Source organism: Oncorhynchus gorbuscha, linkage group LG13 (genome assembly GCF_021184085.1).
Source record: "Oncorhynchus gorbuscha isolate QuinsamMale2020 ecotype Even-year linkage group LG13, OgorEven_v1.0, whole genome shotgun sequence".
NCBI classification, from domain to species: domain Eukaryota; kingdom Metazoa; phylum Chordata; class Actinopteri; order Salmoniformes; family Salmonidae; genus Oncorhynchus; species Oncorhynchus gorbuscha.
This window is the reverse complement of record NC_060185.1, coordinates 20,970,999-20,983,369: the sequence shown is the minus strand read 5'-3', so window position 1 is coordinate 20,983,369 and position 12,371 is coordinate 20,970,999. Positions and strand designations below refer to the sequence as shown.

At 42.2% G+C, this 12,371-nt stretch overlaps 1 protein-coding gene across 8 annotated transcripts in view; it reads right to left on the bottom strand.

The window, feature by feature from the left end:
* LOC123992575 (proton-coupled amino acid transporter 4-like) overlaps nt 1-12,371 on the bottom strand; it is a 290,293-nt gene that overhangs the window by 197,765 nt on the left and 80,157 nt on the right. For 7 of the 8 annotated variants that reach the window (XM_046293810.1, XM_046293812.1, XM_046293811.1 and 4 more), the window contains exon 11: nt 9,485-9,654. In XM_046293810.1, the coding sequence (XP_046149766.1) occupies nt 9,485-9,654 (170 nt within the window). Of the gene's footprint in view, nt 1-7,609; nt 7,812-9,484; nt 9,655-12,371 lie in introns of those variants that run through there. The other variant, XM_046293816.1, reaches the window with a different exon arrangement.

Here is a 12,371-nt window from a genome sequence, read left to right as displayed (position 1 = left end):
TGACCAGCGAGCTGAGATAAGGGGGGACTTTACCTAGCAGGGTCTTGTAGATGACATGGAGCCAGTGGGTTTGGCGACGAGTATGAAGCGAGGGCCAGCCAACGAGAGCGTACAGGTCGCAATGGTGGGTAGTATATGGGGCTTTGGTGACAAAACGGATTGCACTGTGATAGACTGCATCCAATTTGTTGAGTAGGGTATTGGAGGCTATTTTGTAAATGACATCGCCAAAGTCGAGGATTGGTAGGATGGTCAGTTTTACAAGGGTATGTTTGGCAGCATGAGTGAAGGATGCTTTGTTGCGAAATAGGAAGCCAATTCTAGATTTAACTTTGGATTGGAGATGTTTGATATGGGTCTGGAATGAGAGTTTACAGTCTAACCAGACACCTAAGTATTTGCAGTTGTCCACGTATTCTAAGTCAGAGCCGTCCAGAGTAGTGATGTTGGACAGGCGGGTAGGTGCAGGTAGCGATCGGTTGAAGAGCATGGATTTAGTTTTACTTGTATTTAAGAGCAATTGGAGGCCACGGAAGGAGAGTTGTATGGCATTGAAGCTTGCCTGGAGGGTTGTTAACACAGTGTCCAAAGAAGGGCCGGAAGTATACAGAATGGTGTCGTCTGCGTAGAGGTGGATCAGGGACTCACCAGCAGCAAGAGCGACCTCATTGATGTATACAGAGAAGAGAGTCGGTCCAAGAATTGAACCCTGTGCACCCCCATAGAGACTGCCAGAGATTCAGACAGCAGACCCTCCGATTTGACACACTGAACTCTATCAGAGAAGTAGTTGGTGAACCAGGCGAGGCAATCATTTGAGAAACCAAGGCTGTCGAGTCTGCCGATGAGGATGTGGTGGTTGACAGAATCGAAAGCCTTGGCCAGATCAATGAATACGGCTGCACAGTAATGTTTCTTATCGATGGCGGTTAAGATATCGTTTAGGACCTTGAGCGTGGCTGAGGTGCACCCATGACCAGCTCTGAAACCAGATTGCACAGCAGAGAAGGTATGGTTAGATTCAAAATGGTCGGTAATCTGTTTGTTGACTTGGCTTTCGAAGACCTTAGAAAGGCATGGTAGGATAGATATTGGTCTGTAGCAGTTTGGGTCAAGAGTGTCCCCCCCCTTTGAAGAGGGGGATGACATCAGCTGCTTTCCAATCTTTGGGAATCTCAGACGACACGAAAGAGAGGTTGAACAGGCTAGTAATAGGGGTGGCAACAATTTCGGCAGATAATTTTAGAAAGAAAGGGTCCAGATTGTCTAGCCCGGCTGATTTGTAGGGGTCCAGATTTTTCAGCTCTTTCAGAACATCAGCAGAATGGATTTGGGAGAAGGAGAAATGGGGAAGGCTTGGGCGAGTTGCTGTTGGGGGTGCAGTGCTGTTGACCGGGGTAGGAGTAGCCAGGTGGAAAGCATGGCCAGCCGTAGAAAAATGCTTATTGAAATTCTCAATTATGGTGGATTTATCAGTGGTGACAGTGTTTCCTATCTTCAGTGCAGTGGGCAGCTGGGAGGAGTTGTTCTTATTCTCCATGGACTTTACAGTGTCCCAGAACTTTTTTGAGTTAGTGTTGCAGGAAGCAAATTTCTGCTTGAAAAAGCTAGCCTTGGCTTTTCTAACTGCCTGTGTATAACGGTTTCTAGCTTCCCTGAATAGCTGCATATCACGGGGGCTGTTCGATGCTAATGCAGAACGCCATAGGATGTTTTTGTGTTGGTTAAGGGCAGTCAGGTCTGGGGAGAACCAAGGGCTATATCTGTTCCTGGTTCTAAATTTCTTGAATGGTGCATGTTTATTTAAGATGGTTAGGAAGGCATTTTTTTTAAATATCCAGGCATCCTCTACTGACGGGATGAGATCAATATCCTTCCAGGATACCCCGGCCAGGTCGATTAGAAAGTCTATCTACCGAGAACTGAACAACTAGCGAAGGTGGTATCTTAACATATTTCTACCCAGTACAGGCTGCTAAGCATATCTGGGCCCCAACCAGTTAGACCAGCATCATCGAATAGCAAAGATACGGTTCTTTTTTCAACTAAAACCATGAGAGAGTAAAGTCATATTTACTATGTAATTAGGACACAAAAGACAGACAGTAATACTGGTCAATGTAAGGGTTTTCTACAACAGTAATACAGGCCAATTTAAGGGTTTTCTACAACAGTAATACAGGCCAATTTAAGGGTTTTCTACAACAGTAATACAGGCAAATTTAAGGGTTTTCTACAACAGTAATACAGGCCAATGTAGGGTTTTCTACAACAGTAATACAGGGGTTTTCAAACAGTAATACAGGTCAATGTAAGGGTTTTCTACAACAGTAATACAGGCAAATTTAAGGGTTTTCTACAACAGTAATACAGGCCAATGTAAGGGTTTTCTACAACAGTAATACAGGTCAATTTAAGGGTTTTCTACAACAGTAATACAGGTCAATGTAAGGGTTTTCTACAACAGTAATACAGGCCAATTTAACGGTTTTCTACAACAGTAATACAGGTCAATGTAAGGGTTTTCTACAACAGTAATACAGTAGAATACCTGAAGCTGCACCTGGATATATGGTCCTACAGAGACAAACTGAGAAAAGTCTATAGTTATCTGTGAAATGCATTAATCATCAAACTACCTTAATAGTTCATTCAGGAAGGAAAGAAAGAAAACACTTCCCGTCCTTAAAACTTAATGTCATTTTCAGATGCTGTTTTAGCCTTAGAGATGAATTCAGTATTTTTCAAAGATGTATTGCTAGCTGAGGATTGGATAGGTGAAAGGACAGAACAGATAGAAAGATGCGTACATGAATGAATAGATGGATTGGGGGATGGTCACATTCTGACCATAGTTCTTTTGAGTTTTCTTTATTTTAGTTTTGGTCAGGATGTGAGCTGAGTGGGCATTCTATGTTGTGTGTCTAGTTTTCCCATTTCTATTTTTGGCCTGATATGGTTCTCAATCAGAGGCAGGTGCTAGTCATTGTCTCTGATTGGGAACCATATTTAGGTAGCCTGTTTTGTGTTGGGTTTTGTTTCCGGTCTTCTGTTTTTGTGTTTATGCACCAGATAGGACTGTTTCGGTTTTTCACATTTGTTGTTTTGGTATTTTGTAATGTTCACGTTTATTGTCTTTATTAAACATGTTGAACACTAACCACGCTGCGCTTTGGTCCGATCCTTCGTCCACAGAAGAAAACCGTTACAGGATGAACAGGTGAAGGAATAGATGGATTGGGGGATGAAGAGATGAAGGAATAGATGGATTGGGGGGTAAACAAATGAAGGAATAGATGGATTGGGGGATGAACAAAATAAAATGAATAGATGTATTGGGGAATGAAGAGATGAAAGAATAGATGGATTGGGATGGACAGGTGAAGGAATAGATGGATTGGGGGATGAAGAGATGAAGGAATAGATGGATTGGGGGATGAACAAATGAATGAATAGATGGATTGGGGGAATGAACAAATGAATGAATAGATGGATTGGGGGAATGAACAAATGAATGAATAGATCGATTGGGGGAATGAACAAATGAATGAATAGATGAATGAATGAATGAATAGATGGATTGGGGGAATGAACAAATGAATGAATAGATGGATTGGGGGAATGAACAAATGAATGAATAGATGGATTGGGGGAATGAACAAATGAATGAATAGATGGATTGGGGGAATGAACAAATGAATGAATAGATGGATTGGGGGAATGAACAAATGAATGAATAGATGGATTGGGGGAATGAACAAATGAATGAATAGATGGATTGGGGGAATGAACAAATGAATGAATAGATGGATTGGGGGAATGAACAAATTAATGAATAGATGGATTGGGATGCACAGGTGAAGGAATAGATGGATTGGGGGATGAAGAGATGAAGGAATAGATGGATTGGGGGGTAAACAAATGAAGGAATAGATGGATTGGGGGATGAACAAAATAAAATGAATAGATGGATTGGGGGATGAACAAAATAAAATGAATAGATGGATTGGGGGATGAACAAAATAAAATGAATAGATGGATTGGGGGAATGAACAAATTAAGGAACAGATGGATTGGGGGATGAACAGACGTTCTGTCTTCATGCCCAACCTCATGAATATCATAAATAAGGGTATGCAAGAGCGACGGTGGTAAACTGATATATATATATATATGTATTTATTATATAGATAGATACAGAATTGTTTTTATTATATAGACATAGATAGGTCACATAGTATCTCTATGGTTTGTCTTAAAACCCATCCTTGAAAGAATTTAAATCAGCCACTGAACCATGGAGCCACCCAGAAGTGATATATACAGTTCAAGTCGGAAGTGTACATACACCTTAACCAAATACATTTAAACTCAGTTTCATAATTCCTGACATATAATCCTAATAAAAATTCCCTGTCTTAGGTCAGTTAGGATCACCACTTCATTTAAAGAATGTGAAATGTCAGAATAATAGTAGAGAGAATGATTTATTTCAGCTTTTATTTCTTTTTATCTCTTCACATTCCTTGTTGGTCAGAAAATTACATACACTCAATTACTATTTGGTAGGATTGCCTTTAAATAGTTTAACTTGGGTGAATTTTGGCCCATTCCTCCTGATAAGAGCTGGTGTAACTGAGTCAGGTTTGTAGGCCTCTTTGCTCGCACACGCTTTTTCAGTTCTGACAACAAATTTGATATAGGATTGAGGTCAGGGCCTTGTGATAGCCACTCCATTACCTTGACTTTGTTGTTCTTAAGCCAATTTGCCACAACTTTGGAAGTATGCTTGGGGTCACTGTCCATTTGGAAAACCCATTTTTGACCAAGCTTTAACTTCCTGACTGAAGTCTTGAGATATTGCTTCAATATATAAACATAATTTTCCTTCCCCATGAAGCCATCTATTTTGTGAAGTGCACCAGTCCCTCCTGCAGCAAAGCACCCCCACAACATGATGCTGCCACCCCTGTGTTTCACGTTTGGAATGGTGATCTTCGGCTTGCAAGCATCCTCCTTTTCCTCCAAACATAACGATGGTCATTATGGCCAAACAGTTCTCTTTCTGTTTCATCAGACCAGAGGACATTTCTCCAAAAAGTACGATCTTTGTCCCCATGTGCAGTTGCGAACCGTAGTCTGGATTTTCATGGCAGTTTTGGAGCAGTGGCTTCTTCCTTTTACTGTGAATATAGATACTTTTGTACATGTTTCCTCTAGCATCTTCACAAGGTTTCCTTTGCTGTTGTTCATTTGCACTTTTTCATCTCTAGTAGACAGAACGCGTCTCCGTCCTGAGCGGTATGACGGCTGCGTGGTCCCATGGTGTTTATACTTGGGTACTATTGTTTGTACAGATGAACGTGGTACATTCAGGCGTTTGGAAATTGCTCCCAAGAATTAACCAGACTTGTGGAGGTCTACAATTCTTTTTCTGCGGTCTTGGCTGATTTCTTTTGATTTTCCCATGATGTCAAGCAAAGAGGCACTGAGTTTGAAGGTAAGCCTTGAAATACATCCACAGGTACACCTCCAATTGACTCAAATTATGTCACTTAGCCTATCAGAAGCTTCTAAAGATAAGACATAATTTTCTGGAATTTTCCAAGCTGTTTAAAGGCACAGTCAACTTAGTGTATGTAAACTTCTGACCCACTGGAATTGTGATACAGTGAATTATAAGTGAAATAATCTGTCTGTAAACAACTGTTGGAAAAATTACTTGTGTCATGCACAAAGTAGATGTCCTAACAGACTTGCCAAAACTATAGTTTGTGTATGTAACCTTCCGACTTCAACTGTATATATGACTTCTGGGTGGCTCCACGTTTCAGCGGCTGATTCAATTTATCCAAAGATGGGCATTAAGACAAAACAATAGAGATACTACATGACCTCAGAATTTCCCCTCTGTCAACATAAATTCATCAATGACTTTTTTAGGGTATATTTATAAACTCAACACTTTCAACGCAAGCTAATACATGTTTAGCTTCGTAGTTGATGATTGTGTTCATTGCATTAAGTTGTCACTAAATTTCACTTCCAACCTCCCTCTGGTCCTTCTGTAGCTCAGTTGGTAGAGCATGGCGCTTGTAACGCCAGGGTAGTGGGTTCGATCCCCGGGACCACCCATACGTAGAATGTATGCACACATGACTGTAAGTCGCTTTGGATAAAAGCGTCTGCTAAATGGCATATATTATAAGGTTATGGGGTCAGGGCATCGTCTGCTCAGTCAGGCCTAGTCACCCAGCCATTTCAGGATCATGGACAGGGCTCAAACTATTCACCCAGCCAGTTCAGGATCATGGACAGAGATCCAACTATTCAACCAGCCAATTCAGAACAAAGGACACGGATCAAATTGTTCCCCCAGCCAGTTCAGCACCATGGACAGGGCTCAAACTATTCCCCCAGCCAGTTCAGCACCATGGACAGGGCTCAAACTATTCGCCCAGCCAGTTCAGCACCATGGACAGGGCTCAAACTATTCACCCAGACAATTCAGCACCATGGACAGGCTCTTGGTGACTACAAGGCAGAGTATGAAAGTTGGTTAAAATAGAACTGGGCAAACAGGTCTCCCCCACATTGACAGTGTAGCATCCTATCCTAGCAGGCGCAGGCCCGACTGGCCACATTAGTTGGTATGTAGTGTCTGTTGACAGACAGACAGACATATCCTGAGGATCTGTTTCTAATGCTCTCCTCTTCCTCAGCAGTTTACTCTTTTATGCAGTCATGCTATTCATTATTCTTCCATCCATTAGCCAGCTTTTAACTTAACTTTTTCCAATTAATAATTTCAGACAAGAGAGGAGGAAGCAAACTAACGGCATCCAAGTTAACTTTGAGATGAAGAAGAGGGGGAAAACTACCAGCATCAGTGTTTACTTTGAGATGAAGAGAAGAGGAGGAAACTAATGGCATCAGTGTTTACTTTGAGATAAATAGGAGGAGGGAAACTACCGGCATCAGAGTTTACTTTGAGATAAATAGGAGGAGGGAAACTACCGGCATCAGAGTTCACTTTGAGATAAATAGGAGGAGGGAAACTACCGGCATCAGAGTTTACTTTGAGATAAAGAGGAGGAGGGAAACTACCGGCATCAGAGTTTACTTTGAGATAAAGAGGAGGGAAACTACCGGCATCAGAGTTTACTTTGAGATAAAGAGGAGGAGGGAAACTACCGGCATCAGAGTTTACTTTGAGATAAAGAGGAGGAGGGAAACTACCGGCATCAGAGTTCACTTTGAGATAAATAGGAGGAGGGAAACTACCGGCATCAGAGTTTACTTTGAGATAAAGAGGAGGAGGGAAACTACCGGCATCAGAGTTTACTTTGAGATAAATAGGAGGAGGGAAACTACCAGCATCAGTGTTTACTTTGAGATAAATAGGAGGAGGGAAACTACCGGCATCAGAGTTTACTTTGAGATAAAGAGGAGGAGGGAAACTACCGGCATCAGAGTTCACTTTGAGATAAAGAGGAGGAGGGAAACTACCGGCATCAGAGTTTACTTTGAGATAAATAGGAGGAGGGAAACTACCGGCATCAGAGTTTACTTTGAGATAAAGAGGAGGAGGGAAACTACCGGCATCAGAGTTTACTTTGAGATAAAGAGGAGGAGGGAAACTACCGGCATCAGAGAGACACACACACACACACACACACACCATAAAAGTCTTTAAAGAGTGCAACTCAGACACAGTGAGATAATTGAACGCACCATGACAACCAGCCATTCCGCAGTAAATCTTCTGCTAGTTCATTCATTCAACATCTGGGGGCTGCCTGTCTGCCTGTCTGCATAGGGACAAATATGTAAAAAGTATTTCATGATTTTCAGCCTAAGAGATTCATTCCAGGTCCGATCAACGGAGACCACTCTCACATTGTAAATCAGACAGAGGAAACAGACAATATTCTCAGATGTTTCTCACAACCCAGCTACATAGATACACAAGCAGTTGTGCTACCCACAAACTCTCGAGAAATAAACTCCCTTGGGATAGTTTGTAGCAAATGTATAAAAGGCTAGGATCATCCCACTCACAGCTGTTCTACACCATCAGTACACCGTAGATACAATGTAAGTACTCACAGGTCAGATAAACAAGCAGTCAGTAATTCAGTTCACCACACACACCCACTCACACAGTTGAATTCGGAAGTTTACATACCCGTTAACCAAATACATGTAGTCAGTTTTACACAATTCCTGACATTTAATCCTAGTAAAGATTCCCTGTCTTAGGTCAGTTAGGATCACCACTATTTTAAGAATGTGAAATGTCAGAATAATAGTAGAGAGAATGATTTATTTCATCCTTAGTTTATTTCATCACATTCAAAAGTGGGTCAGAAGTTTACATACACTCAATTAGTATTTGGTATCATTGCCTTTAAATTGTTTAACTTGGGTCAAACATTTGGGTAGCCTTCCACAAGCTTCCCACAATAAGTTGGGTGAATTTTGGCCCATTCCTCCTGACAGAGCTGGTGTAACTGAGTCAGGTCTGTAGGCCTCCTGACAGAGCTGGTGTAACTGAGTCAGGTTTGTAGGCCTCCTGACAGAGCTGGTGTAACTGAGTCAGGTTTGTAGGCCTCCTGACAGAGCTGGTGTAACTGAGTCAGGTTTGTAGGCCTCCTGACAGAGCTGGTGTAACTGAGTCAGGTTTGTAGGCCTCCTGACAGAGCTGGTGTAACTGAGTCAGGTTTGTAGGCCTCCTGACAGAGCTGGTGTAACTGAGTCAGGTTTGTAGGCCTCCTTGCTCACACACGCTTTTTTAGTTCTGCTGAATTTGTCATTTCTATAGGATTGAGGTCAGGGCTTTGTGTTGGCCACTCCAATACCTTGACTTTGTTGTCCTTGAGCCATTTTGCCACAACTTCGGAAGTATGCTTGGGGTCACTGTCCATTTGGAAGACCCATTTGCGACAAAGCTTTAACTTTCTGACTGATGTCTTGAGATTCAATATATCCACATCATTTTCCTGCCTCATGACGCCATCTATTTTGTGAAGTGCACCAGTCCCTCCTGCAGCAAAGCAACAATGCAACATGATGCTGCCACCCCCGTCTTCACGGTTGGGATGATGATCATTTTCTTTCATTTTCCAAGCTGTTTAAAGGCACAGTCAACTTAGTGTATGTACACTTCTGACTCACTGGAATTGTGATACAGTGAATTAATCTGTCTATAAACAATTGTTGGAATAATTACTTGTGTCATGCACAAAGTATATGTCCTAACTGGCCAAAACTATAGTTTGTTAAAAAGTCATTTGTGGAGTGGTGGAAAAGCGAGTTTTAATGACTCCAACCCCTAAGTGTATGTAAACTTCCGACTTCAACTGTGTGTACGTGTGCATATATATAGATATATATATATATATATACACACACACGCATACATACACACACATACATATACACACACATACACACACACTATAGACAGAGAGAAGGTACTCACAGGTCAGGCAGACGAGCAGGCCTCTGAGGATCATCTCACAGGGTGCCCTCCAGCTCTTCCTTAGCCTCGCTTGGACCGGGGGAATCATGATCTCCGCCGGGACGAAGAACTGGATGGCAAAGCTGACAAACACGCCGAAGGAGTACAGGATCTTCACCATCTGATTGGTCCTGCAGAGAGAAACCAGTGGATTTGAAACAGAGCCTTGGAATAGAGGCCCAGACATGTTGACCACAGTCTCAGCTGTATTTATTCTACAGGTCCAGGTGTGTTTGGAATAGAGACCCAGACATGTTTTGACCACAGTCTCAGCTGTATTTATTCTACAGGTCCTGGTGTGTTTGGAATAGAGGCCCAGACATGTTTTGACCAGTCTCAGCTGTATTTATTCTACAAGTCCAGATGTGTTTGGAATAGAGGCCCAGACATGTTGACCACAATCTCAGCTGTATTTATTCTACAAGTCCAGGTGTGTTTGGAATAGAGACCCAGACATGTTTTGACCACAGTCTCAGCTGTATTTATTCTACAGGTCCAGGTGTGTTTGGAATAGAGACCCAGACATGTTTTGACCACAGTCTCAGCTGTATTTATTCTACAGGTCCAGGTGTGTTTGGAATAGAGGCCCAGCCATGTTTTGACCACAGTCTCAGCTGTATTTATTCTACAGGTCCAGGTGTGTTTGGAATAGAGGCCCAGCCATGTTTTGACCACAGTCTCAGCTGAATTTAGTCAACAGGTCCAGGTGTGTTTTTAGTTCATCCCCATGGGGCCCTACTGTACAGTAACAGGCAGTGGTGTGTATAACCACAGGGGCCAATGACAATGTTTGGTCTAAAGCACAGGAGGCTCCTGAGAGGAGGACAGTTCATAATATTGGCTGGAATGGAGTGAATTGAAAAAAAAACATGTTTGATACCATTTCATTTTTTCCATTCCAGTCATGACAATGAACCAGTCATCCCCACCGGCTGCCTGTGGTCTAAAGTGTGTTTAATAACAGGGGCCAGGGACAGTGTTTGGTCTAAAGTATGTATAATAACAGGGCCAGGGACAGTGTTTAAAGGTAGAGGTCTAAAGGTAGAGAAAGTGTGTTGCGAAAGGAATGTCATATGTGTGTTGGAAGCAAGTATGGATGTACTGGCAGGCTGCTGAGATGAGACCCCCACACACACACACACAAACACACCCCCCAGAGGAATAGATCTGTGTGTGGTGTGATTAATCATGGGTCCACTCTGTGGTTTCCTGTGAGTGAAGCAGGAGATTATGGGTTACGGCCACACCACCCTGACACCTTCCGCCAAATCTCCCAGGTTACTACCAGCCATACACAGACAAGGAAGTCATCCAATCCAAAAACTTTATTCCACGCACCCCGCCTTGCCTCGTGGCCAGGCCCACGCTATCAGATATCAAAAGGCACCTGCAACCCACGTTGTATGTTCCCCAGCACAACACTAGCAACTTAAGGTGTGTGCGAGTGTGTGTGTGTCACTTTGAAATGTCCTTGTTTTTGAAGGAAAAGCTAATTTTCTGTCCATTAAAATAACATCAAATTGATCAGAAAAACAGTGTAGACATTGCTAATGTTGTGAATGACTATTGTAGCTTGAAACGGCTGATTTTATATGGAATATATACATAGGAGTATAGATGCCCATTATCAGCAGCCAACACTCCTGTGTTCCAATGGCACGTTGTGTTAGCTAATCCAAGTTAATAATTTTAAAAAGGCTAATTGATCATTAGAAAACCATTTTTGAAATTATGTTAGCGCAGCTGAAAACTGATGTTCTGATTAAAGAACCAATAAAACGAGCCTTCTTTAGACTAGTTGAGTATCTGGAGCATCAGCATTTGTGGGTTCGATTACAGGCTCAAAATGGCCATAAAAATATTCATTTATTTTGAAACTCGTCAGTCTATTCTTGTTCTGAGAAATGAAAGCTATTCCATGCGAGAAACTGCCAAGAAACTGAAGATCTCGTACAGTGCTGTGTACAACTCCCTTCACAGAACAGCGCAAACTGGCTCGAACCAGAATAGAAAGAGGAGTGGGAGGCCCCGGTGCACAACTGAGCAAGAGGACAAGTACATTACTGTCCAGTTTGAGAAACAGACGCCTCACAAGTCCTCAACTGGCAGCTTCATTAAATAGTACCCGCAAAACACCAGTCTCAACATCAACAGTGAAGAGGTGACTCCGGGATGCTGGCCTTCTAGGCAGCGTTGCAAAGAAAAAGCCATATCTCAGACTGACCAATAAAAATAAAATATTAAGATGGTGGGAGATATGTACAGGGTAAAATGGATCTTGAAGAAGGAAGGCTATCACTTTGCAAAGCCATGCCATTCCCTGTGGACGGAGCCAATTTCCTCCGACAACAGGACAATGACCCAAAGCACAGCTCCAAACTATGCAAGAACGATTTAGGGAAAAAGCAGTCAGCTGGTATTCTGTCTATAATGGAGTGGCAGGCACAGTCACCGGATCTCAACCCTATTGAGATGTTGTGGGAGCAGCTTGACCGTATGGTAAGTAAGACGTGCCCATCAAGCCAATCCAACTTGTGGAAGCATGGGATGAAATCTCTTCAGATTACCTCAACAAATTGACAACTGGAATGCCAACGGTCTGCAAGGCTGTAATTGCTGCAAAAGATTCTTTGACAAAAGCGAAGTTTGAAGAACTCAATTATTATTTCAATTAAAAATCATTGTATAACCTTGTCAACGTCTTGACTATATTTCCTATTCATTTTGCAACTCATTTCATGTATGTTTTCATGGAAAACAAGGACGTCTAAGTGACCCCCATCTTTTGAACAGTAGTGTATTTCAAATACTATTTTCAAATACCTGGGTTAAATGTATGGGAGTGCAT